General features: G+C 38.3%; 2 protein-coding genes across 4 annotated transcripts in view; one reads left to right on the forward strand and one right to left on the reverse strand.

Moving 5' to 3' along the window:
- The window catches only part of TIMP3 (TIMP metallopeptidase inhibitor 3), a 46,635-nt gene extending 28,798 nt beyond the window's left edge, over positions 1-17,837 (forward strand). For both annotated transcript variants that reach the window (XM_042466649.1, XM_042466650.1), the window contains exons 2-5: positions 7,560-7,642; positions 11,040-11,151; positions 12,716-12,837; positions 13,292-17,837. In XM_042466649.1, coding sequence (XP_042322583.1) covers positions 7,560-7,642; positions 11,040-11,151; positions 12,716-12,837; positions 13,292-13,489 — 515 coding nt within the window. In that variant the 3' untranslated portion in view covers positions 13,490-17,837. The remainder of the gene's footprint in view (positions 1-7,559; positions 7,643-11,039; positions 11,152-12,715; positions 12,838-13,291) is intronic.
- SYN3 (synapsin III) overlaps positions 1-24,434 on the reverse strand; it is a 1,385,441-nt gene that overhangs the window by 171,757 nt on the left and 1,189,250 nt on the right. For both annotated transcript variants that reach the window (XM_042466641.1, XM_042466642.1), the window contains exons 5-6: positions 23,054-23,210; positions 20,177-20,266 (exon numbers count right to left, since the gene is read on the reverse strand). In XM_042466641.1, the coding sequence (XP_042322575.1) occupies positions 20,177-20,266; positions 23,054-23,210 (247 nt within the window). The remainder of the gene's footprint in view (positions 1-20,176; positions 20,267-23,053; positions 23,211-24,434) is intronic.

Here is a 24,434-nt window from a genome sequence, read left to right on the forward strand (position 1 = left end):
AGATCAGTATTCTTCTGACCAACTGCCATGTGAAAATTTGGGAAGAGACCAGCCAGCATAAAACACAACATGCAGAAACTGAGCAATAAAAGTTTTTCTCCTTTGTGCAACTTTGTTTTTCTTCCTGACATAGAGCTATAGAAGAAAAAGGGGCCATGCCAGAAAAAGTGATTAGTCCTATGGCAATTCACTACTATTGTGACTGCAATTGGGAGTTGGCTCCCCCACCCCCCCGGTCCCGGCATTCACAGTAACCTGCTTAAAAAGTTAGATACTGTAGAAATACGTGCCTAAAGATGACTGCCAAAGTGACACTAAATGATGACAGCTGTTTGGTCATTCAGGGTGTTTGGGGTGGTTTACTGTTTTACTGGCTTGAAAGACATCCATGTATACATGAAAGGAACAGGGTCTTTATATTCATTTAATGAATAAAATCATTTGGCTTAGTCCCTAAAATGTTATGTTGTGGCAGTTATAGTTTGTGCAAGAGCCTAGCATATGCTGGCTTTTTGTACAAAACCTAGTATAAAATGGAAGGGCTAAGCTATCAGGTGGGATTTTCATAATCACTCTGTCCACTGTTTGAAATTGCAGACAGAATTACAAAGATACACATGTGCTTTAATCCTTTTTGGCATTCATGCTGTATAGCTCTCAAGAGAGCTGGCCCAGACAGTCAACCAAAAAAAGGTTTTGAAAAACTGTTTCCTGAGCAAAAATAAATTGTTTATTTTTTATATTTGCACAAGCATATGGAAAACGTGTATCCTAATGTAAATACTTGTATCTACACACGCCAACAACAATCAGATTAAGACTTGGATTGTTTGGTTGTTTTGGAGCTACAGTTTAGCTGTCATGCTTTTCTTATCAGAGACTTGTATGCCTCCCCAATTTAAAACTATAATTACAAATAATCCGTGAGCCCTTGCCAGCTGCTCTGATCCCACAAAATGACTTGACCCCCCAAACCCCAAAGTACTCAGAAACATTCCTCTCTGACTGTTTTCATAGGCAGCACTTCAAAGTGGCTGCGGTTTTAAAATATGCTGCTATTTTGGTGTTCACTTGTGTGGGATAAAATTTCCCATCAGTAATGGTAGGATTGTAATAGGACTCCAGAGGAAAGGAGAGAGTTAATGAGTATGTTCTTTTTGCTGGCTTCCATGTGGTGTACTGATGTAACTTTTAGAAGGCTCCATGCTTCCTCTGAGTATCCATTGCCTTCAAAACCCCCATGAAATTAATGGGGTTGACATAAGTCAACAGTGACTTGAAGACACATACATTCACGTTTCCTCCAGGCTAACCAAGACTAGTGTCAGAAATCACACCAAAATCAAGTGTAGCTTAAAGTCCCAACTTCCCCTTTTGTTATACTGGTGTTAGATTTATGTGTGTTCTTTCAATTAACATTCTTGGAGCATCTGCTTGCCGCTGTCCACTTTCTGGTGGACAAGTATGGCCCAAGGATAATAGGATCCTGGAGTTCAGTGCTGAGGTCTAGCCTAACTGCACCACTGAGAAGTATGGCCAGTGAAAATGCTAGTGGCTGGGGCATGGCTGGCAGGTGTTATCCCACTGAAAGATGGGTGTGTGTATCTGAAGAGGCCTTAGGTGAAATTTTGGGAGCAAATGTATAAAGGCTCAATGAGAAATACTCTTTGGTCATTCTTCCTTATGCATCAGATCTCATGTATATTCTACAAATCCTGATTGCATCGCTTGACAAAATACAAGCACCAGACTCCTAAATACTGATTCGGATACCTGAATAAGGATGCATGGTATATTTGCAAATAACAGTGGATGAATCTGGCAAGGCGAACAGTGCCAACATGTCCATAGCTAGCTGCTAAAACAAACAAAAAACTTCCAAATGACTTTTTAAAAGTGTGTTTGATATTTAACTACCAGTTGTGACTGCAAAGCAGTCATTTCCTAGTATCCACTTAGTTAAGAATAGCCCTGGTGACATATATGGAATTATTCTGCATTAAGTGGTTTGTGGATTGCAGCTTTAATCTTACAGCCTCATCCTAAAATGCCTTTTTCCTGTGATTTTACAAACCGGTAGCTTCCGTGGCCACAGCTAAACCAACCTTCTATTTCCAGTAGAGCCAAGCCAGTCAGCTTTAGTCCATACCAATACTCCCATGCTCCTCCCACTGTTAGAATGAGCATTTTTCTTCATGCAGTAATATGCCACTATTGTGCTAATTCAGCAACACTAGCTATTTCTGTGTAGCTAGTTCTAAGAAAAGTTTGTTTACTTATTTTTCCCAGTGCCCCTTGCTGATACACAGTACTTAAAAACCTAATCTTTTGCAATCTTGCAACAGAATCCTCAACCATTAGCACAGTTTAGCCTTGTTCATGCTTGCTTCCCTAAATGGCTTGGGCCCAGGGTACCTGGAGGACCGCCTCTCTCCGTACAATCCGCCCCGCGCACTTCGATCTTCAGGGCAGCTATTGCTAAGAGTTCCAGAGGTGAGATATAACTCCACCTCTAGGAGGGCTTTCTCCATCTCAGCCCCCAACCTCTGGAACGCGCTGCCCTTCGAGCTCCGCTCAGCCACCTCCCTACCTCAATTCAGGAAGGGGTTAAAAACCCATTTATTTGAACAAGCTTACCCTGACCAGTAATTCTTCCCCCGCCCCCCATGTCAGCATTGTTTTCCCGACATGTTATTTTTATTATTTTTACTGAACTGTTTTTAATGTATTTTATTTGGTTTGTATAATTGTATTGTTATTCCCTGCTGTTCACCGCCCTGATTTTTTTAGAAGGGCGGTATATAAATAAAATTTTATTATTATTATTATTATTATTATTATTATTATTATTATTATATGCTCAGAATTCAACAGTGTTTTAATGACAGACATTGCTCACTATCAGTGGTGGCTCTAAAGCTGTTGTTTGGGTGAAAATTGCTCAGTGCTATTTAGCATTACACTCCACAACTTTGTTGTTGTGTGCCGTCAGGTTGTTTCCTACTTACAGCAATCCTATCAAAGGGGTTTATTAGTAGATTTTTTCAGAGCAGGATTGCCATTCTCTGAGGCTGAGAGAGTGTGACTTGCCCAAGGTTGCCCCCTGGGTTTACATGGCCAAGTCAGGATTCAAATCCTAGTCTCTAGAGTCATACCCCAGTGCTCAAATCACTACATCATGCTGGTTCTCACAGCTATATATCTCAGGACCTATACAGCCACTTAACCAGAAATGGAAAAGAAGCAAAGAAAGAATCCATAATTAATTAGGGTGTTTTTAACATACTTATGCTTATTGGTGTTCGTGTATTCTTGCACGCCATTAAAGTCACTATATATTATAATGCTCTCAGTGTATGAGATAGATTTATATATACATTCTGAGCTTTTATGAGGGATTGCAGTCCAAAAAAAAAACCCCTTTTCTCTGGAATAGCATACCCTCCCACACACAAACAAAAACAAAACAAAAGCGAAATGAAAATAGAAACCCTGTTCCATATACTGCATTCAGTTTCTGCAACTGAGAAGTTGTAGTCCTCAAAGTAGGTGTTCAAAATGTTGGTGTTCATATGTTCTGTCATTTTTGGCATGAGAACTCCTGGCTCTACTTAGAACACAAAGTACAAGACTTGTGTACATAGTAGGATATAGCTTTTGAAACTCATACTCTCTGAGCAAACATGTATTGTCTCAAAGAAAACTTTGCTAAAGCCTAAGTCACATTCTGAACTGACTTGCATTATTTTCAGATCACAGTAAAATCAATGGCCTAAATCCATTTTTTAGCCTCAACTAAATAGACCTACTGAATCAGTGGAAGGCTGACAAGTTAATACTTACATATGTTTCACTGGTTGGGTCTATCTTAGTTTGGACTAACACTTGAGTTTGGATTAACAGAATTTCATGGCTTTCAAATACCATGTTGTTTTTTGTTTGCCACGTAGGATGGAGAGAGGCAGGGCAGATAGCTAAATCTAAGGTTGCCCCTGAACTCTACAAAAAGTGGAACTGTGCTTACAGTGTTCATTTCCAGGGGATTCAGACCCCTATACAGCTTTTAACCCACCAGGCCTGCAGGCAATACTCTGTGCTATCCTTTCCCAATCTGATATCCTCCATATGTTTTGGACTGTAGCTGCCAGTATTCTTGGCCATTTGACATGCTGGGTGAAAAAGATAGGACACAGACGTCCAAAACATTGGAGCAGTGCCAAGTTGGGGAAGGGTGGTCCAGGCCAATACATTTTGCACACCCAAGTGCAAAATTGTATACTTTCATCAGAGTTAAGTTTCACACATACACACTCAGCAGTCTGAGAACTTTCCCAGTATTACAGCTTTTAATGTTTTTAATTTTAAAAATTCTTCCAAGAGCCTTTGTACTGTACCAGTACTCTCTATTGTGCAGAAAGATCAGCCTACAGCACACACACACAATAGTCCAATTGGGGTTGAAAATACAAGATTGGGAAAGAGAAGGGAACATTGTTAGATATTTTCAGCCACTTGAATTCTCAGGTAGACTAGTCTGAGGGGGCGATGCTAATCTTTTCAAGCAAAGGAGCTTACAGCTTTAGTGCTAAGGCTCTACAGAATGTTTAAAAAAGTGGGGAGAGAGGCATTGGAACAGGACACTATAAAGAAGAAGTAATTGGTATATTTTTCTCTCATTCAACTGCTACTGCTGTTTCTTTCATTTTTGTCAAGAAAACAAAGGGGGGGGGGTTGGATGGGGAGGCTACAAGAAGTGATGCGCAAAAGTGTTGGAGAAATACCCAGTTTCAAGGAACCCCCAGTTTTCTAATCTTGCCCTACTCTAGTCTTGTATTTGAATTGTAGCCATGTGGTGTCTCTTATTTGCAGAACAAATGTAAAGTTACCTAAAATCCTTCCGTGATAATTTCACCAGTCTTACAAAAATTCATTGATGAAGTAGAGTTAGTGTAAAAAAAGCTTATGCTGCCAATTTCTTTTTTAAAATTCGTCACAAAGGTGCTACAAGATTCTCTTGTGTAAAAATTAATTAAAACTCCTCAGATATACCAGTTCAGTTGGCATTTCAAAAATTTCACTTCAGGTAACAACTCAATAGCTTGTTCAGTAAGAACATAAGTCCATTGACTGTTCCAGTTTAGGGGGCTGTGTTTGCCTTGAGTTTGTCTGTAAATAAACATTATCTTCTTGGATATAGGCCATTGATAGGATGTTCCCCATCCTATCATATCAGCAAAGTTTCATTTCTCTCTTTCTCCATTTTCTCAGTGGACTATGATAGGGACTTGCTTCTTTGCTTAGTAGGCAAGATTTCTTGAGGAAAGGGATCATGAAACACTGATTTAGGTCAAATGTGTTTTTCTGGTTCAGCTCATTAATATATTGTTTTACTAGAAGTATGGTTTCCTAGTTCTGCCACAGAAACATTATAGTCACATAGCAGATGAGTAAATGAAATAATCGTTGCAAAAACAGCAACTTCAAAATTTGGCTTGATTATAAAATCCACATATCATTTGCTAATCTGCATGTGTTAGCAAAAGTACAATTACACACTTTCCTCCTTCCACCTGCTCCATCCTCCTGTCTTTACCACTTAGTTCTTTCTTGAGCAATGTTGTTGATATATGCTGTCTCTCAGGATTGGGGATAATTTCTCTAGATTTCAGAACAAAAACCTGAGACCTAGGGATAGCCCCTAGTAGGTCTTGATCCATTAAACATCAACCACAATTTCCCAGAGCATGTTATTTGGATAAAAAAGGGGAGAGTCTAAGAAATGGGGGAAATTTTTTTGCTTGAAAATAATGTTTTCGAAGTTATGCATTGATCAGAAGAAAACTATTTTCACCTCTGTTTAATTCCTTTGCAAATGCTGCTTTCATGGAGAAATGGGAGTTGTAGTCCAGCCAAGGAAAATCCCCACCCTTTTTTCAACAGTTTTTCAAATCCTTCTGTTAACAGATAGGAGTTGTAATTGAACTAAAGAAGCATTCCCAAGCAATTTTTTAAAAACTGCTTTTAAAGGATTGTGTCTATTAACCAGTGCTCCATATTGCATATATTTTCTTCCCCCTCTTCCTCATTATTAAGCCATGGAGTCCTCCCTCCCTTCCCAGAATAATAGCAACAACAAAGCAAGAACAGCCACTGTCAGTACTAAATAGTGGAGAAAGGAGGAGGAGGAGGAGGAGGAGGAGGATTATGATGATTATGATGATAACAATGATAGAGCAACAGGGCAATAGAAACCAATATGGCAATCCTATCCATGCATATCTGTTCAGAAGCAAGCCTGATTGAGTTTAATGGAACTTAACAGTTCTAAAATTCCAAGAATGTACTGACTTCCAGATTTCTTTTTTGGTGGGAAGTACAAAGGTGGAAAAACTGGAGAGAGGAGGAAAGGAGAAGGACAATGAGTTTAGTTAGTCAATGTAGGGGTAGAAGGAGAAAGAGGGTGAAAGAAAGCTAAAGCTGGGGAAGCAGGGAGGAGACATGTGGCAAGGAGGTGGGAGATGGAAGAAAATAAAGAAGGGAAGGAGAAGTTATTTAGGATGAGGAGGAGGCAGCAGGAGAGAGAAAAGAAATAAGCTAGAGAGAAGACTTTTAACTAGGAGTTGTAGGGAGGAGAAAGAAGTCAAGAGAGAAAGAGAGAGAAAGGGACTAAAGAATGTAGGAGATGAGTGTGGGCAGGAATTGTCAGGGGGTAGGTAGGAAAAGAATACCTAGGGTAGGGTAGCTAGGGTAGAATGAGAAGAAAAATGAAGGGAGGAAGTGAAATCAAGAATTTAAAAAAAGAAAGAAATCAATTGCCTTAGCAGAAATGAAAAACATATTCATACCATTCTTTTTATTATCAATGGTGCAACCTACATATATCACACACCAAGAAATATTGTGTTGTGGCTTCAGTCATAGTCATAGGAAGGAAGGTGAGGGTGAAGAAGGGAACAAGGGAGAAAAGCTGCAAAGCAATCAGTAGTACGTACTATATTCAGGGTCTCTTGGGACAGCTTAATATTTTCCTTTGACCTTTTCCTACTGTTCAGCCTTGGTGCTGCCTGTGGAGATTTTCAAACAGGGACGGGATTGCTCCCCAGTCCTTATCCTGTCCTTAATCCGTCCATGACTGCAATGGCGTGATGCCAACATTAACCTGTCATTAAAGTGGCATTGCATTAATGCAAACTTCCATTAATGTAGAATGCTGGCCTATGTCACTTTAATGACATGTTAATGCAAGATAATGATGGGATCTGCACGGCTTCATCTGAAAGCCTTTCACATTATTGCTGTCATTTGCGCTTCCCAGATGGGATAAGCGCAAATCCCGTCTGCAAGTCCTTCCCACGATCATGCGATAGTCCCCTGTGACTGGAGAAGTTTTGAGAGAGAGAGACCCCTGGAGACTGTATAGCAGCCCCTGCAAAAGCAGAGAAATTCTTTTTAAGACAGTGCTGAAGAAAAAGGTCTGGGTCTTGGGATCTGGGAACCCTAGGTGGAGATGGTATTGAGCTTATGCCAGTTATTCATAAAATTTTCTCCTTTCATTACAGTTATCCGAGCCAAAGTTGTGGCAAAGAAGCTTATGAAAGATGGACCTTTTGGCACAATGCGATATACTGTCAAACAGATGAAGGTGTGTATGGAGATATCCTGTCTAGCTGGACTGAGAAAGCAAAACATTTGAGTAGAAATGCCATAGTCTGAAACTTGTTGTGGAACACATTTTTATCCTAATGAATACACTTGCCAGGTCTCTTTACCAGTGAAAGTGAAAGACACAAAGATGACTTATATACATGAGCAATCTTGTTTTCTCCATATAATATTGTGCTCATATGTACACACTTGGAAGAAACTATCTGGTGACTTGTGGAAAAACATTTTAAAAAGTATAGAGTAGGTTGAAGTGAAATTTCTGGTCTGGATTGGAACCTGAACGTATGGAGCGTATGGAGATTTAATTCTTTGCATAAAAGCTTCCCCTTATTTAAAAAAAAAAAAAGGAAAGGAAAAAAGCATGCATGTATGGAAAGAGGGGGGGATAGAGGTCAGTCCAGAACAAAACTGCAACAAGGACAAAAGGGTTGCCAGTCTCTCTCAAGAATGCTGGTACACTTTTCCAGTTTAAAGTGAGCCAAGCTGGAGAGTACTTCGCTAATATAGTAGCAGAAATTGTCACTACTTTCTTCATTTTAAAATTTGGAAGAAAAAGCAATCTTTGGGTTGTGACTTAGCAAAAGAGAATGCACTCCAAGCAAATTTCTGCCTTTCTAAAGGCAAGGGGAATCTAGTCTATGATTACCTTACCCATCCTTCTAAGTCTGCAAGGTGATGGGTGCGACAGATCCTTTGGGCTCAGAAAACCTCATAGTCATTGCAGAATCTATATTTTTAAAAAATGCTTAACATAAGACACTGGGAGAAAAGGTAGTAGCAAATGAAAAGAAATGTGAAGTAATTCTACATAATCCTATCTATAGCATTCTACTTGTATTCTAGCTCAACATGGTGCTAACATGCATTTGGATGTCAGAGGCAGAGCTCTGCCTCATGCTCTGACATTTACCTGCCCCATTCAAGTTTAAATGCCAAGTAGGTCCAATGTCTACAAGTCTCCCAAAGAGGAGAATGTTGCCTTTCTTCCAGTATGACTTAAAGTAAGATGATGGTAATTCTATGTAAAGCTAATCATGGCAGAGCAACTAGTTCATGGACATTTTGAGCTTGGTTAGATTTGACCTGTTGACTCTCCAGGGAAAAAAGCTGTTTCCTCCTTTTGCTAAGTGGTTACTTATGTGCTTTCCGGTTGATGAGCAGATTTCACTTAAACCTGTTGCTCTGGACGTTCCTTTGCCAATTGACCTCTTGTTATGTAATGTTAAAAATTCTGCCCTGGTTTATTTTTCTTGGCTGCTACTTCTCAGTCATAAGACTGGCTTAATATCTTTAGAAGAATAGGGGGAAAAGAAGAATGCATATTCTGGCAGTGATTATAGAAGTCTGAAAAATATTAGACAAAGTAAAGGTTTAGAAAAACAGCCACTTGCCTGCCTCCTAATACAATAATTCTTTTAATAAGGCATCATCCAGCTAAGTATAAAAGCTGTTAGGCAGTGAAGGCTGTTTTGTAAGCCATTACAAACCAGAGTTGCTGCCAAAACCATTCTTGACACACCTCCTTCCCTGGAGTGGAATTTTTGTTTGAAGTCTCAGTCACCTTTTTTTTAAGCTGGTTATATTGGTTTTACATATTAAAATGCTTGGGGTATTGCACTTATGACCGGATGAGAATAGGTAAGGTTGATGACAGATTCCTGTGTTTATCTAAGCAGAGGGAAGCAGCACCAATATAATTTGTAGAGGCTACTTAGTAAACGGTATGTTTTGACAGCACAACTGGAGTTTTGATTTTTGATTTGTTTTTTTTTTTTGTGAAATGCTAATTTATTTCAAAAATGAATACCTAAAGAAATATTTCCATATGATTTTAATCCACGATGCTTTGTTATTGCTTGCTAATATAAAGGCAGCAATGAGGGAGTGCCCAGGAGTACTGATACTGTCAACATGCCTAGTAAATTAGGAAAACGAGCAGCACATACAGTCGACAATACTTTTGCCCCCATATCATACTCAGGTGGAGGACAAGAAGAACTATAGCTATAAGGGAAAGGAGTTAACATCTCTATCACTGTTTATTAAAATACATGACAGAAAAACCCAATCCTGTTTTGTGACACTAGTTTTTAATGTCACTGTGAAATGAGATGAGCCACATGATTTGCACATGGATTTTTCCTGTATAGTGCCACTTAATCCCAAAGAATGGGGATTGCTTATCAGACTGCTGATTCAACAAGAACTGTTGTTATGCCAGCAGGCACTACCAGCCAACGTTCGTTAATACTTCGTTCTCTAACAGTCATTTCTTATAGGACAGGATTGTGGTGAAATAAGTATTCCAAGAATAATAACACTGCCTTGTTGGTGGTTCTTTCCTGATGAAAGTAATAATCTTTAAGGGTATTCTTCTGCTCAGGTGGGTACTTCACAAAGTATAGGTTGCATAGGAAGAGTCCCTTTAACAGATGTTGTTAAGGGATAAAAAACAATGATATGCATCTCAAGAAACTTTTCTTATTTCCATAATCTCCTTTTGCAAAGGCAGCAAGATGTATGTGTTACTCTATGGCAGTGTTTGCATGGGCCAAATAATACATCCTTTCTCCTGTTCTCAGTCATTCTAGAGATCAAGTAGGGTCCAATCTCTCATTCATGTGCCAACTGCCCTGATGACATACAATCAGTTCAGTACTGAATCTGCATTATAACACCCCTAAAATGAATTTTGAAATCTCAACTTTTGCTCTGGCTCTTCCCAGAAAATCCATAGTGATGCCAGGTAGCCTGGTACCCCTGTGGTCAGAATGAGGCATTCAGCTATGTGAATGATGCTGGGTGCCTTATTTTGGGCCTCAAAGGGAGATACTTGTACCAGTGCTGGCAGCACCAGGTGGCATAGCTGGATGTGGATGTGAACAGCTGGCCGGTATTGCTCTGGAGTGCCTGTGTAACAGGGAATTCAAGGCAACTGCCCCTGGAGTATTCTGGCCCATGTGTGCATATCCTATGATAAATTATAGAACATCTGTTCTACAGATCTAAACCCTGAGCAGTCCTCTATTCAGAACTGTACTCCTCTGAAAAGATCAGCTCTATGGAAACATAAGAGATACTCATTTTTTGTGTATGACTAAAGGAGCTGAGCAAGGGGCTCAGTAATGTCAAAGGAACAATATAATGCATTTTATTAGTGGCCTGTTCATATATACACATGGGTGTGATGCTATATCAGCTCCTCTGCTTGGTTTTCTGGAGCCTGAATGAGTCCTAGAATAATTGTTTCATAGGACTGGAGTTAGTATTTAGTCAAGAAGCAGGACGCTTAAAATAAATCAGACCTCTCTTGTTCTTATTGTTGCATGGCAATTTATAACAATGCTTCTCTTTCCCCTTTCCCTCTTTTAAAGATGTACAGAGGTTTTGACAAGATGCCACATGTTCAGTATATCTACACAGAAGCCTCTGAAGGTCTTTGTGGGGTCAAGCTTGAGGTCAACAAATACCAGTATTTGATTACAGGTAAAGAAACTGTAGAATTCTCTGTAATCTTTTACTTTCAGGCTTCCTTTGTTTCAGCTATATTTTTTTTAAAGCAAAGCACCACAGGCTACAGATCAGTGTTAGTGAACATAACTTGCAGGTATTACGCAACCAGCATTCAACATCGCACCCTCACCCTCCGATGTTCCAAGTCAACTGTTTTAGTCATGGGTGGGAAACCTCAGTACCTAAAGCTAAATTGAAGAACCTTCAGGCCTGAAGATGATATGATGATGATGATGATGATGATGATGATGATGATGATGATTTATCCTGGTACAGGACCAAATGTGGGAGTTGAAATTCAGTAACATTTGAAACACCATGAGTTCCCTACCCCAGCTGATAAGAATGCTTCCTTTATATTCATAAGATAATTAATGGAGGCCTCTTCCTGAGTACCCTCTTAATATGAAAACCATAGGCTGTCCACAAAGAAGATGGCTGTTTCAGCTGTAGCCCCCTTTGTGTAATGTTCAGTTGGTGACCCTTTCTACTGTCCTTTCTCTGCCAGGTTTAGACAAATTTATACTCCCTGCCCTTTTAAAGTACATATAAAAGAATTTTAATAACTGATCTTGTTTTAATGATATTCTTCTATGTAGTATTACTGTGAGTTATAAATTAATCTTAAAAATAGTTGATCTTGTTTTTTGTTTTAATTCTTTAAAATTTAATATTACTGAGTTGCCTTGAGTCTCATCTGTGAGAGAAAGGCAAGCTGTTAACCCAGTAAATAATGTCATCTATTTTTTTGGTCTCTGTTGGCTCTTACTGGTTTTATGTGATCAACTGACGCTTACTAGTGTTATTTTTTTATTATTATTCTTTCATTCATGCTTTGGATCTTATTGTTAGAAACTGTACTTCTACTGTTTTAATTTTGTTTTATATTTGATTTTCTATGTTGCTTAGAGAATATGTTTTATGCATGTTTTACAAAGTGACTAGCCAGTATAAATATAAATAATAGTCTGTCTGAAAGACAGCTCCTTGTTAATTTTTTTTTAAAAAAGTAAAAAAAAACTATCAACATCTCAGAATTCCAATTTAGTTTTTTGTAGACTTGAATATTTTTCAATTGTGGTACCTTTATTATTACTACTATTACTCCTGCTGCTTCTGCTGCTGCTACTACTACAGTCTTGATTGAAATGTGTCAAATTTGCTCTTTCTAAGTACATGTTCATTCAGAAAGACATGTTGAGAGAAGGTTGAACAGAAAACGTGAAATGTTAAATTTCTCTAATAAATTAAAATTAAGAGAATTGCCTTAAAAATCTTCCCCACACTCCAAAACATGTAGATGTTAAAAGAATTAAGAAGCCCTGCATGAGGATGCAGAGAATAGAAGGACAAGCTTTTTGTGCTGTAGGTTGTTTTATTGGAATGGTGTTGCTGTCATATTTGTACATGGAATTAAAGTGGCTCTAACAGCTGGCAACAAATTCCAAGCTGTCAGTGAGATTGGAAATATTATTAAATTCATTAATCTAACAACTTGATGACATTGTAATAGATAATTTGTACATTTGTTTTCTAGGCCGTGTTTATGATGGAAAGGTTTATACTGGACTGTGTAACTTGAATGAGAAGTGGGATAGGCTGACTCTCTCCCAACGCAAAGGATTGAACCATCGTTACCATCTAGGTTGTGGCTGCAAGGTATGTGCTGTTTCTTGCAGACTTCCCTCAAATGAATGACAACTTCATACATTAAGGCTGTTCTGGGAAAGGTGTCTAAAAAAACAAAACAAAACCCCAGAGGAAAATGAAAACAGTGCAGAAATGAAGAATGTATTCACTTGGCATGTTTCTCTCATTAGGCTTAGGAATGCCAGATTCAGTAAGGCACAGGCCAAAGGGAGGGGACATACTTTTAAGACCCACTAGTTTTAAAAATACTGGAGATAGGTTTTCAGGGTAGACAGAGTTTATGTATGGATCTGAAATACCTCTTTAGTCATGGCTGGTCTGATGGTTCCTAGCCAGGATGGCAACTTTTCAAAACTTTTCTCACTAAGAATGTGGAAATTCTTGGTTTAGAGAATCTTAATGCCCCTGATTCTTCTTAAACATTCAAGCTCAACTGTTTTTGGTTTTCTTTGTGTAACTACAGATTAAACCCTGCTACTACCTCCCCTGCTTTGTGACCTCCAAGAATGAGTGCCTGTGGACAGACATGCTCTCCAGCTTCGGTCAGCCAGGGTACCAGTCAAAGCATTATGCCTGCATCAAGCAAAAGGAGGGCTATTGCAGCTGGTACAGAGGATGGGCACCTCCGGATAAAACCATCATCAATGCCACAGATCCATGAACATCCAAACATCTTTTTTTCTTGTTCTTTCCCTCTCATGTGGCTGAGCATTCTTTGGACACTAACTCATTTCAGATCATGATGGCAACCATGATATTAGTGCCTCTTTCTTGCAAATTTTAGCACTTCGAACTTTAAAAAAAAAACTATGCCGTCTTAACTGATGTTTGTTTTGTTTTGTTATAAATCACTTTTTTTTAAAGAAAATTTACTCTCACCCATTTTGGTCAGAAGATATTTGTCTGGGAACTTCTATTTGCACACCAGATGCATAAGGGAGCTTTTGCTCTAAGTTATATATCACTATATATATAGCAATATAATCTATATTTTTGTAGGAAAACAAAAATCTCAAAAATTTCCCAGTTGACTATTGTATCACAGTTAAACCTCTCCTTCCCCCATACTCTCTTCATGGCTTGTTTTCTCACACGTTCAGTCCTTGGATTATGTAGATAAACATTTCAAAAAGCAACCAATTAGGATTAACAATGTGAGCAAATGTAAGATGGACATCAGATGAATAAAAATAGAAAATTATTGATGTTTGTATAAGATGGAGTACTTGGGTAATTCAGCTGTTGTGTGAATTAAAAGCACCCTATCAAAATGCCTGTTATGTTTCAGATGCAAATCTTGAAGCTCCATGGCAATTCTGGGTTTGCACATGGCATGAATAACAGATTTTAAAAATCAACACTAATTAATGAAGCTAATCTCTTTTTTAACTGCAAATGTAGAGCAAACCAATTTAGAACCAAAACACCTCCAAGCATTGTAATTGTCCTAATGTGGCTGCAGAGCTGCCCTTTCATTATCTATTTCTAAAAAAACCCACTCCAAATAGACACAAACATATCAATACAAGATAAAAAAATAAATAAACACACACAGAGTTAGTTGGACTGGGGGCAAGGGGAGGACTGGAAAAAGGAACAAAAGTTTAAACTTAATGTTATTAGTGTAAGAAATCAGCTGCTTTGCTGAGTGAAAATGTATATAGATGTACTGACGTAAGCTATTTTAGACAGAACATGGAATTGTTTCTTGCTACAGACTATGAAAAATTCAGTTATTCTTTTCAAAGCAGCAATCTTCACATTCCAGGTCACTGGTTAGTGTTTTATTTTTGTTTTAATTCTGAAGATGTTAGAACTGCATTGGTTTTTACAGTAGTAATAATAATCTGTGTTTTCTCCCTCCCTGTGCACTTCCCACCTCTCCTTCTATCACAATAAGGGCCAATATAAACAACTGTTCAAAGAATGGTCACCATGTTTTCCACTTTCAACATTTTATGTGATGGAACAGTTTTGTGAAAGTGCCCACAGTGTTCGTAAATTATAAGATTGGTCAATATTCTGAAAAACACGGCTTTTCATGGTGTGGTAATTCATGATTTTTGTTATCCTGAAGCCTTTTCACAGTATTTTGTGAGCACTGAAAGGTGAGGAGTTCACTCCTTCGATATTTTTTCCTCCTCTATCTGTACCAATATGCAGAATGAAAGCAGAAATAGGTGTCTGATAGGATAGGCAGAGCATTTATAAAACCCCACTTCTCCTGTTACAGAAGGGCTATCTAAAGCTCTAGATCTCAACAGTTAAAAACCAATCATTTTAGAGGGTGTCTATTTGATTAATGAAATCTATGGTCCTTAGGCTCACTTAATTTTCTGGCAATAAGGACACAGAACCTGACTCTCGCATCTTCACTGTGGACTTTATGATTTGTTTGTTTTTATTTGGAAAATATCATATAAAATATCTTGTGAAAGAAATAAAAGTATTTTACATTTTAATGTTGTTAAGGAGCAGAGTTACTGATGGGATGGGCAACTGTGTTTTACTGGAGTGGAGTGAAGATCAGTTTTTCCCCTCTTTTTTATTGTTATTATTTGTCTTACTATGCTATCTTCTGTTCATTCCACCTCGGTATTGCCCTACAATAAATATAAGTGTGCAGATAGCTGCTCCTTCATTGCAGTGAATAAATGCTTATTTGGAGGGGGCTTAATGTTTGCATTGTAGTCTGAAAGATACTGTTTATTTGGGGTTCAGGATTTTAAAACTGGGTGGATGGAATTACTGGACATAGAAATTTGGCACTTCCTAAAGACCATTAGACTACTTTTGTATGACATCTAGTTTTATATAGGAAGCTGTTTTAATATAAACAAGCTTTCAGTTATTCAATCCCTTGTCTACAGTTGCATCCAGCCCTAGCCTGTGGATTGATTTAGTCCAGTTTTATCACCAGAAACTTATAAAGAGTGTTTTTGGTCTCAAGATTTCATCCTATACAACAGAATACATTCAGTTGTCATTTTAACAGTGGAACTGGATTTCAGAGCCTGACATTCAGATCAAGAAAAGGGGTAAAATGAGTTTTATGAAGCACTGTGAGCACTGTGCCTGATTTTGATTTTGTACAGATTCACCAGAAAGGAAACACAAACATCAGGGTCATTATTGAGAAGAAATACGGTAACTGGTCCTTTCACAGAGCCCCTGGTACAAAATGGTTCTTGAACCAATATATTAAAGAGTCCAAAGGGCTAATGCTGCTGTCCTAATGTTGTTCCTCCCTCATTCAACCTAATCCATGGAGCTCTTCAAAGAGCACAGCCATTGTCATATAGAACCACAATTACAGTCTCACCATATTTTAGATAAAACTGGTGCTGAGAAAGGACCCTTCTCTATATCATAAAGTCCATTATAAGAACCTTGACTTTGCTATACAAATGCTTGCCACAGTATATTAATACTCTCATTAACTTTTCAAAACCTTTGTGCAGCTGTGCCATATCATACATGGTTTGAAGGCAGGAGTTCATTTTCTAAGTAGTCAATAGGTCTGTCAGTCTCTGTATCAGATCTTGCACCATGTAAAATTAAATTGGGACTCCACTGAAGTCACCTTTCTTTTGAAATGGGTTTAGTAAACTAGCTTATGTTGCAGCAATTCAGCAAACTAGTTATATGAATTTCTGTAAGAGTAGAGGAGAGAAATACCTTGTTTAGCATGTGCTGCAGTGGTAATGATTAAGCTACAGTTTATAAGCTTTCTGGAGATAAACCTGGCTTCAGCTTGGTTTTTCCAGTTTCTGGAAACCATCCTGGCTTGGGCTCAAATCTTGAAAAGTGAGAAGAGAAAGCACTGCTCACTGATAGTGCCAGGATTCTGATCTCTCTGGCCAAATGGCAGCTGTAAAAGGTAATGCTTATTATCTTTAAAAAGAATGTTAAACCTATAGCTGAGACATTATAGTATTACGGTCAATATACTATGGAAACCTCTTCACTTGCTAAGAAAATATGAGTCCTTACACACATAGTAATATATATAAATGCTTCATACAGAACAGATTAAAATGGTCCACCCAGCCAACAATGCTCTTTCTTTTTATACATGGATTTTGATATGACACTGCTAAAGATAAAAGTGATTTGAGGGCATCTTTCATCTTACAATGAAGAAATCATCATAGAGGGTTTTTGGATTTGTTTTTGCATTTTAATGGAAAGTTGAATGGAGGGGGAAGAACATGGCAAAAAATACATTTCTTTGGGGAGGACTCCAAATTTTTAAGTGAAGTTACTAGATTCAGTTAATCTTTACTTAAATCTAGAAAAAAATACTAATAATAGTATGTCATTAAAAACTCTTACTAATCTTTGCTTCATTCCCTCCCATAAGAACTCTTGCTATCATTCCCATTTTATAGATTGCCATGGTAAGAGTGGGACTTGAATCAGGAAAGCCTGACCCAAGTGCAACCCTCTATCTACCACACTGACTTTTAGCATTGCAGCTGCTAAGCTTAGATTTGCACTTGGAATATGGGCCTGAGCCATACCTGTCAAAGTCAATGGGTGCCTTCCCATTAATTTCAAAGGTTCTGAGACAAAGGTCTGTGTAAGCCCAGCTAAGAAACCCAGACTATGCCAGAGTAAAGATGCTTACTTTGAAGGAAGTCAGCATATAGCTGTGATCTTAAAATGTAATTCTACATAGACTTACTAAGGAGAACCACTGATCTCAGTGAGGTTTCTGAACATGAAGGCATAGAACTAGGCCATAAATTTGTCTTTTGGTCTTTTCTGCAATACTATCTCTAACAATACTGAATATTAGAGTGGAAGAAAACTCAGTCTGGGAGAAATCTCCTCCCCAGAAGGAATGTACTTTTTGCTAGGTTTTGTAGCACTGTTTACAGTTTTCCTCCTTGTTTTGTTATTTATAAATTTATATTCATTGAATGTATATTGTCTTTTAAAGTAATAATGTTCACTTTTTATAGTGTTCTTTTATTCTAAAACAATAAAATGTTTTATTTCTATCACATAAGATTATGGTTCTTTTGTTCTTGGTTTATAGAAATATCTAACTGGGTACTGTTGTCTGCAAGCAGATCCACGAAAGGGTTTGGGTGTCTTTTCTTGAGCTCTATTTTACCCATATTTACTATAAGACTTTCTGTCTTTCTCTCTTTAACAGGTTTTCTGTGGTAGAGAAAAGGGAGAGGATGAGTATGAAAATAAAAAAGGTTTACAAGTGGTAATCAATCTGTAACTATAAAATTCAGTGATTGGGGCAGGGCAGTGATACAATTAAAGCCATATCCATTGACAGACAAGTTATGACCAGAACTTGACAAAGTTAGCAGCCACAACCATCTTCTCCAGCATCCTCATGTCTTCACGTGAAATGGGATCTGTTTTCTGACATTCTCACTTTTATATTTCAATGGGTGCTGATTCTGCAAATACACAGAGTGCGTGCTCACACATGGGATCACAGAGAAAGAGGGTATGCCTAAACTGATGTGTATGTGCTTTCAAGTCACCAGTGGACTTATGGTGACCCCATGAATTTTGTAGGATTTTTTTAGGCAAGGAATATTCAGAGGTGATTTTGCCACTTCATCCTCTGAAATACAGCCTATTGCACCTGGCATGGTTTCTCATCCAAGTACTATTCAGGGCTGACCCTGCTTAGTTTCCATGAGCTGATGGAATCTGGTGCCTTTAGGGTGTTTAAGGATACCAACAGCTATTAACAGAAGCCTTAAATGGGGCAGAAGGTAAGGAAGTACCTTACCCTTGCTATCCATGGGGGATCCTTAAGTCCCATTCTTCTCAATGGGTGCGCACTCCTGCTTGCATCACCGTGTGCACGCACTCCCATTCAGAAAGCTGCAGCTTGCCATCCACAGAAGCTCAAACTCTGGATGGCAAGCCTGCACTTGGTGTGGGTGCACTGTATGATAGTACTCTTTTTTGCACAATTTGTATTGAGTAAATTCTACAGCTCAGAATGAATGAGGACTAAATTGCTCAAACATTTTAGCATGCATTCCAACTCTCTCTCATAAAGACATTAAAATGACAAATTCCAGTTTATTAATATTGTGAGAGTAGAAACCTGGAGTTCTGTATAAATGATTATAGGTCTTGTTGAGATGTCATGAAAATAATGAGCATTCTAGAGTCCATTTTAGGACTGCTAGAATGAAAAATCTCAAAATGGAAACAGTTTGTGGATACGGCAAAGAAGACAACAGTTTGTGGGTGTGGCAAAGGAGACACATTTTTCAAAGAATCTTCACTGAATAATACTGTCATGGATTTTTAACAGGCAGCAATTGTGTCACATGTTTATCAATAATGTGAAATTCTACACCCCATTTCTCCAACTTAGCTCATTCATTAATCATGTTCCTATGTTTGTATGTAAACCTATACATTTTTCCAAGTGCCTTACTACACAGACTAAACACTCAGTTTGCTTAGATAACTGGAACATATTCCAATATACATTACAGTGTTTGTACTAAAGATGATTCAACACAACAAAACTAACACAACTGGCAACAAAGTATGATACCATCATGAATGTAAGGCCTTAGGAAAGGGTGAGCATCAACAGCCTGTGCAATGCTCCCTTCCAATCAAGCCTCTGAGAATCCCTGCATTCTTCTGTCCATCCACTTGCTACTGGCTTATTTTTTTTTAGCCAATGTGAACTGCTATTACTCCAGTTCTGATTGCCAAAATTAGTGGCACATGCAAGTGATGGCCATCAGGCCTGGCCCAAGACAGTTTATGGACAGTCAGGTGGAGTCAATCCATATGCCTTGGATCCAAGGCCAATCCAGCTGCAGGAAATTCCACAAGAACTTCTTCCTTGGCCTGACTATAAAGGTACAACAATTTACAGATGAATGACAATTTGTTGCATTTTCATGACGTTAAAAAGTCCTGCTTCTTATAACAGCTACGTCACTATGTCTAAAACAAGGGTTGGGCCTCAAGGCCTGAATGTTCAGAAGAACTGGAGAAATTTTGGAATGGTCATGCTAGGTGAAGAGAACAGGGCTCCTGTAATGTTTTGGCAGAAGAGGAGATTTCATCAGATGTTTGAGTGCCTTTTTCTGTACAACTGCTAAAGACATAGGAGCACTGTTCTGTATTTCATCTGGCAACCCTGCTGTGAAAAAGCATGATGTACACTTATCAACTTTTGCAGAGTTTTTGTGGGTTCCCCAAAACTGGGGAAGAATAATTCCTCTGAATGCTATTCCATTTTTCCTGACACATTACTACCTGTCAGAGACAATCTTTACTCTTCCTTTGTGCCATACATAGGATATTCAAACACAATCAAGCATAGGGTGCTTACCATCTGTTTATGGCTTGGGAAGAATGTTTGCTCTACAAGAGGAAACTTCTCAGGACCCAGAGAGTTGAAGATCTTTATCAGCTGAGAGAACTACCAAAAAAAAAAAAAATGATCTATTTAACTTTGCAAACAAGAAAGTACACATACGATTCCTATTCCACCTAAAGTTATCAGCATCTTACCAGTCTTATCAAGAAACAACTTTAAAGGTGTTTAGTTCTGACTTTTTCCTGGAATGCACCCAACTTTTACAGATGCTTAGCAAGAAAACCTTGGGAGATATCTCTCTGAAACTGATTGCTTTAATCTCCCTTTATGATCTACCATTATATCCTATTTTTTTGTGATGTGTGTAGAAATTTTAAAAAGCTATGGACATATGGACATATTTGGTTTCCTAATACACATCAGGAAAGGAGAATTGAAGCTGGATTCCTGAATCTTGATTCAGATTTGAATTCTGGAATGAAATGGATTGGATCTGGATCCACAAAAAGCATGCAAATGCAATTAGATAGATGGGTACTACTTCTCAGTGGGAAAGTAACACTGTTTGGTGCAGTCATGCTTGCCACATGACCACCAGAGAAGTCCTCGGAAAATGCTGGTTCTTCAGCTTAGAAAGAGAGATGAGCACTACCCCCTACAGTTGGTTGCAACTAGACATTCATGTCAATGGACTACCTTTACCCTTCACTTGGACTTGGAGCCAAATGGGGCTCCTGTTCACAGCCTCTTAGGCATCAAATAGATAAATTAGACTATTGCTTCAAAGGGAAAAATAATTTTTTGAGAAAATACAAGGATATTTTCCTGGTAGCATGTGGAACTGCACAATGTCATTGCCATGTGAACCCAGAGATCAACAAATGAGAGACAGACTAAACAAAATAGCCTTCGCCTGTCCATTCCTGTTGATTATTGTTGGCAACACAGGCTGTTGATGTAGCAACTCATACTAACCCTGAATATCTGAAGAGAAAAATAAAATAAAACTGTTTTGGCTACTCAACAAATGAACACAAAAGTTTGATGTCATGTGGGTCTGTGTGAGAGAAGGAAGGATAAACACAATAAGGAAAAGAATGACATATTAGGTACTTTGCACTTATGTAGCATAGTAAAATATATAGAAAGCTAGTTCATGAAAGGGATTAATCACTCAAATGGAGCTTCTGCATGATTAAGCCATTCATTCATATGCAAATAGGAGGTTATATGCCATTCTTCTACCATGGTGTTAGAATTCAGAGACATAACTTTAATAATAATACTACTACTAATAATTTTTATTTGTATACCGCTTTTCCATAGATCAAAGCGGTTTACAGACAATTAAAACAATTTAGTCTGGAAAATCAGTATTCAAAAGGATCTTGTAGCACTTTTGTGTTTCAAAGGTGATTCTTTTCCCATATCTCCATTCTGGTCTGACAAGTAGGAATTTGAACAGACATCTAGGTATGGAATAGTTTTCAAATTGATTTATTCTGTCACCTTTATTGCTTTGCTATTTTTCTGGTAGGTTTATGCTTAACTTTTTAATTTTCACTCAAGATTTGATAAACCAAGATTTAGTACCCTACAAGGCACATAATAGGAACAGCTCATTGTTTCTCCCACTTATTCATCCTTGCCTCCTGTAGCCTTTTTCACCTTTGAACTCTCTAATACCATCTGAAATGGACATACTTAAAATTCAGTTTGTGGTTATTTGAATAAGCCTGGGTGCCACCAACATCACAAGCACATCTGGTGAGGATACGAAAAAGAGTCTTCTCAGTAGATTCTCACAGGCTTTCAGACTCCCTTCTTAAGGAGGTTAGGATGGCTCCTTGCCATCGTTCCATCAGCAAATGTTTTTTTTTTAAATTCTGGGTTTTAGGAACTGACTACAAAGGTTTTTAATAGTGTGCTGTTTTGATTTTTGTTGAGTAATATTTTAGAGAAAAATCATATAAATGATTCATCATCATCACCTTCTAATCCAAAGAATAATTGTGCCAAAATGAAGACTGACAGCATCCCATGAAGGTCAAGTTGCCTGATAGCTTTCCCCCAAAGCTGGTGCTAATTTGATGTCCAGTGAGACGTTTGCCCCAGAAGTTTGCCCCTGATTTCTGTCACTGCCTCAGTTACTATTTTACTACTAATACTACTTTTGTTCTTTCTATTCTTGGCAGGTAGTGGCTGCCATCTTTGCTTTTTCTTCTTCTTTTGTCAGGTGGGTACAGGACCATGAAGGATGCTGCTATTTCCATGGCTGAATTTTCTTTTTTGGGGGGCATGTAGCTGAGGTGTAGTCCCTCAACTCCTCTCTTCCTCCTCTTGTTAGGAGGAGGTGCAACAGTCAGCTTCTTTTCTAACTTAAGTACAGTAATGCTAAGTGCTCTAAATCCTTATTCAAAATAAATTTGCATAGCATTACACCTTAACATAATTTTATTGATAGGTTGCAAAATCTTGAAACCTAAGAAAATATTATTATTTTACATGTATCTGTATCTGTATATTGTTGCCCATACAGGCTATATCTAGGTAAAGTTTTCATCGTTGAGATTATGTATAAAGGCTTCTATACAATCATGACAGACATCACAGCTCTGGCCAGTGTGACCATATCCAACTTTGCAATTGTATAAAATATTAACATTTGTACAGAACTGCAGATTGTTTAAATAACTGATATCTATACATATTCAGGAAAATGTTGACAAGGATACGTCTTTTGCTGACTTCAAATATTTACTTGTAGTCAATATGGTGCAGAAGAACTAAAGTGTTAAATTTTGAGCTTTTTAATATATGCAAAGATCCAAGATTTCTCCTTCCATGTAAGGAATCTTTTAACAAAGGTGGGAGGAGAATACCACTTACCACCCAGGGTTTGCTGCAGAAATTGTAGATGGAGAAAAGTGAATTGACACTGGGGACTCCGCCATATTGCAGACCAATGACAAGGCTGCGAAAGTCCTCTCCTAGTGCCATACTGTAAGCATGCTGCCGGATGAGAACAAAGTCAGGCTTGAAGGATCTAGGAGACATAATTAGAAGATACATTTTAAAAGTGAGATAAGACTGCCTGTTCTTATCCATTTAGTTCAATTTGTGTGCTCCTCTTATTTCCTTTTTCCTTTGTGTTTTCCTTTACTTATTGATAATTTCTTAAGTTTCAAGTGTGAGATGAATTATTTTCATGTTATGAAAGATATCAATAAATAAAACCCTTCATTGTCTGTACAAATAATGCTTACAAGTCTCCAAATACAATTCTCACAGTTTCCAGTACAGGCAAGTCACACAGGACTAAAGATAGTAAACTAGTGTGCGTTACAGACCGCCCAAAACGGGTGGTCTGCCGGCGCCGTCATTTGCTGCGCCGAGGAGCCCCAGTGGCCAAACTGCGTGACTCCTCGACGCAGCAAAAAATAAGCCGCAAAAAGCGGCTCCTTTTTGCACCCTGGAAGTGGCGCCGCAAGTGGCCAATGGTGCACTCGTGGCATCACTTCTGCAGCGCAATGTGTGGACGCTAGGTGTCCGCAACATCAAGATGGGTGGCACCCGTGTAGAATGGGCGCTGCCATATTGTACGCGCTCTGCGCATACTAGGGTTAGGGATGTCCGGAAAGGATGCCCCTTTCTAACCCTAGTATGCACGGAGTGCGTACTTTCCGCCCATGCGGAATGGGCCATGGATAGAAAAGTGTCTTCCCAGCAGTTCTCTTCTTGTGGGTTGGGGGGAATCTGGTGACAGTTTTTCCAAAGTGCTGCACAGAAGAGGAAAAACAGAGTTTTTTGACTCTTGGAGTTGGACAACAGTTGCAAGCATGAAGAGAGATATGATATTTTTGAATATTAATGAATGTATTCATTCATTTAAAAACATGTTCACTTTTAAAACATTTATTTCCCATAGAGTTCAGCAGCAACTAATTTCTACGTAGCTGTTCTTTTCTAAACAGTTGTTTCTTGCCTTTAACATCAATGCATCTAAAACAGCGCAGAAACGCAGACCGATATATACAGTGGTTCCCTCTCATTTCTTGAATTCCTTGTACACTTTTAAAAACATTTTAAAGCTCAGGCTAAATATTATGTTTTAGGATCTGCTAGAATTTCAAGGGGTGGGAGCTTTGCTATCAGTACACTACAGCAAAATGAATTTTATAATCCTAAAGACCATTCAGTAGTCCTATTGAATCCATAACTGAATAGTAAATCAAGACTTACTAACAGGATTTATTTAGGAGGAATCTAG

This window comes from Sceloporus undulatus, chromosome 5, assembly GCF_019175285.1.
Source record: "Sceloporus undulatus isolate JIND9_A2432 ecotype Alabama chromosome 5, SceUnd_v1.1, whole genome shotgun sequence".
Taxonomy (NCBI): domain Eukaryota; kingdom Metazoa; phylum Chordata; class Lepidosauria; order Squamata; family Phrynosomatidae; genus Sceloporus; species Sceloporus undulatus.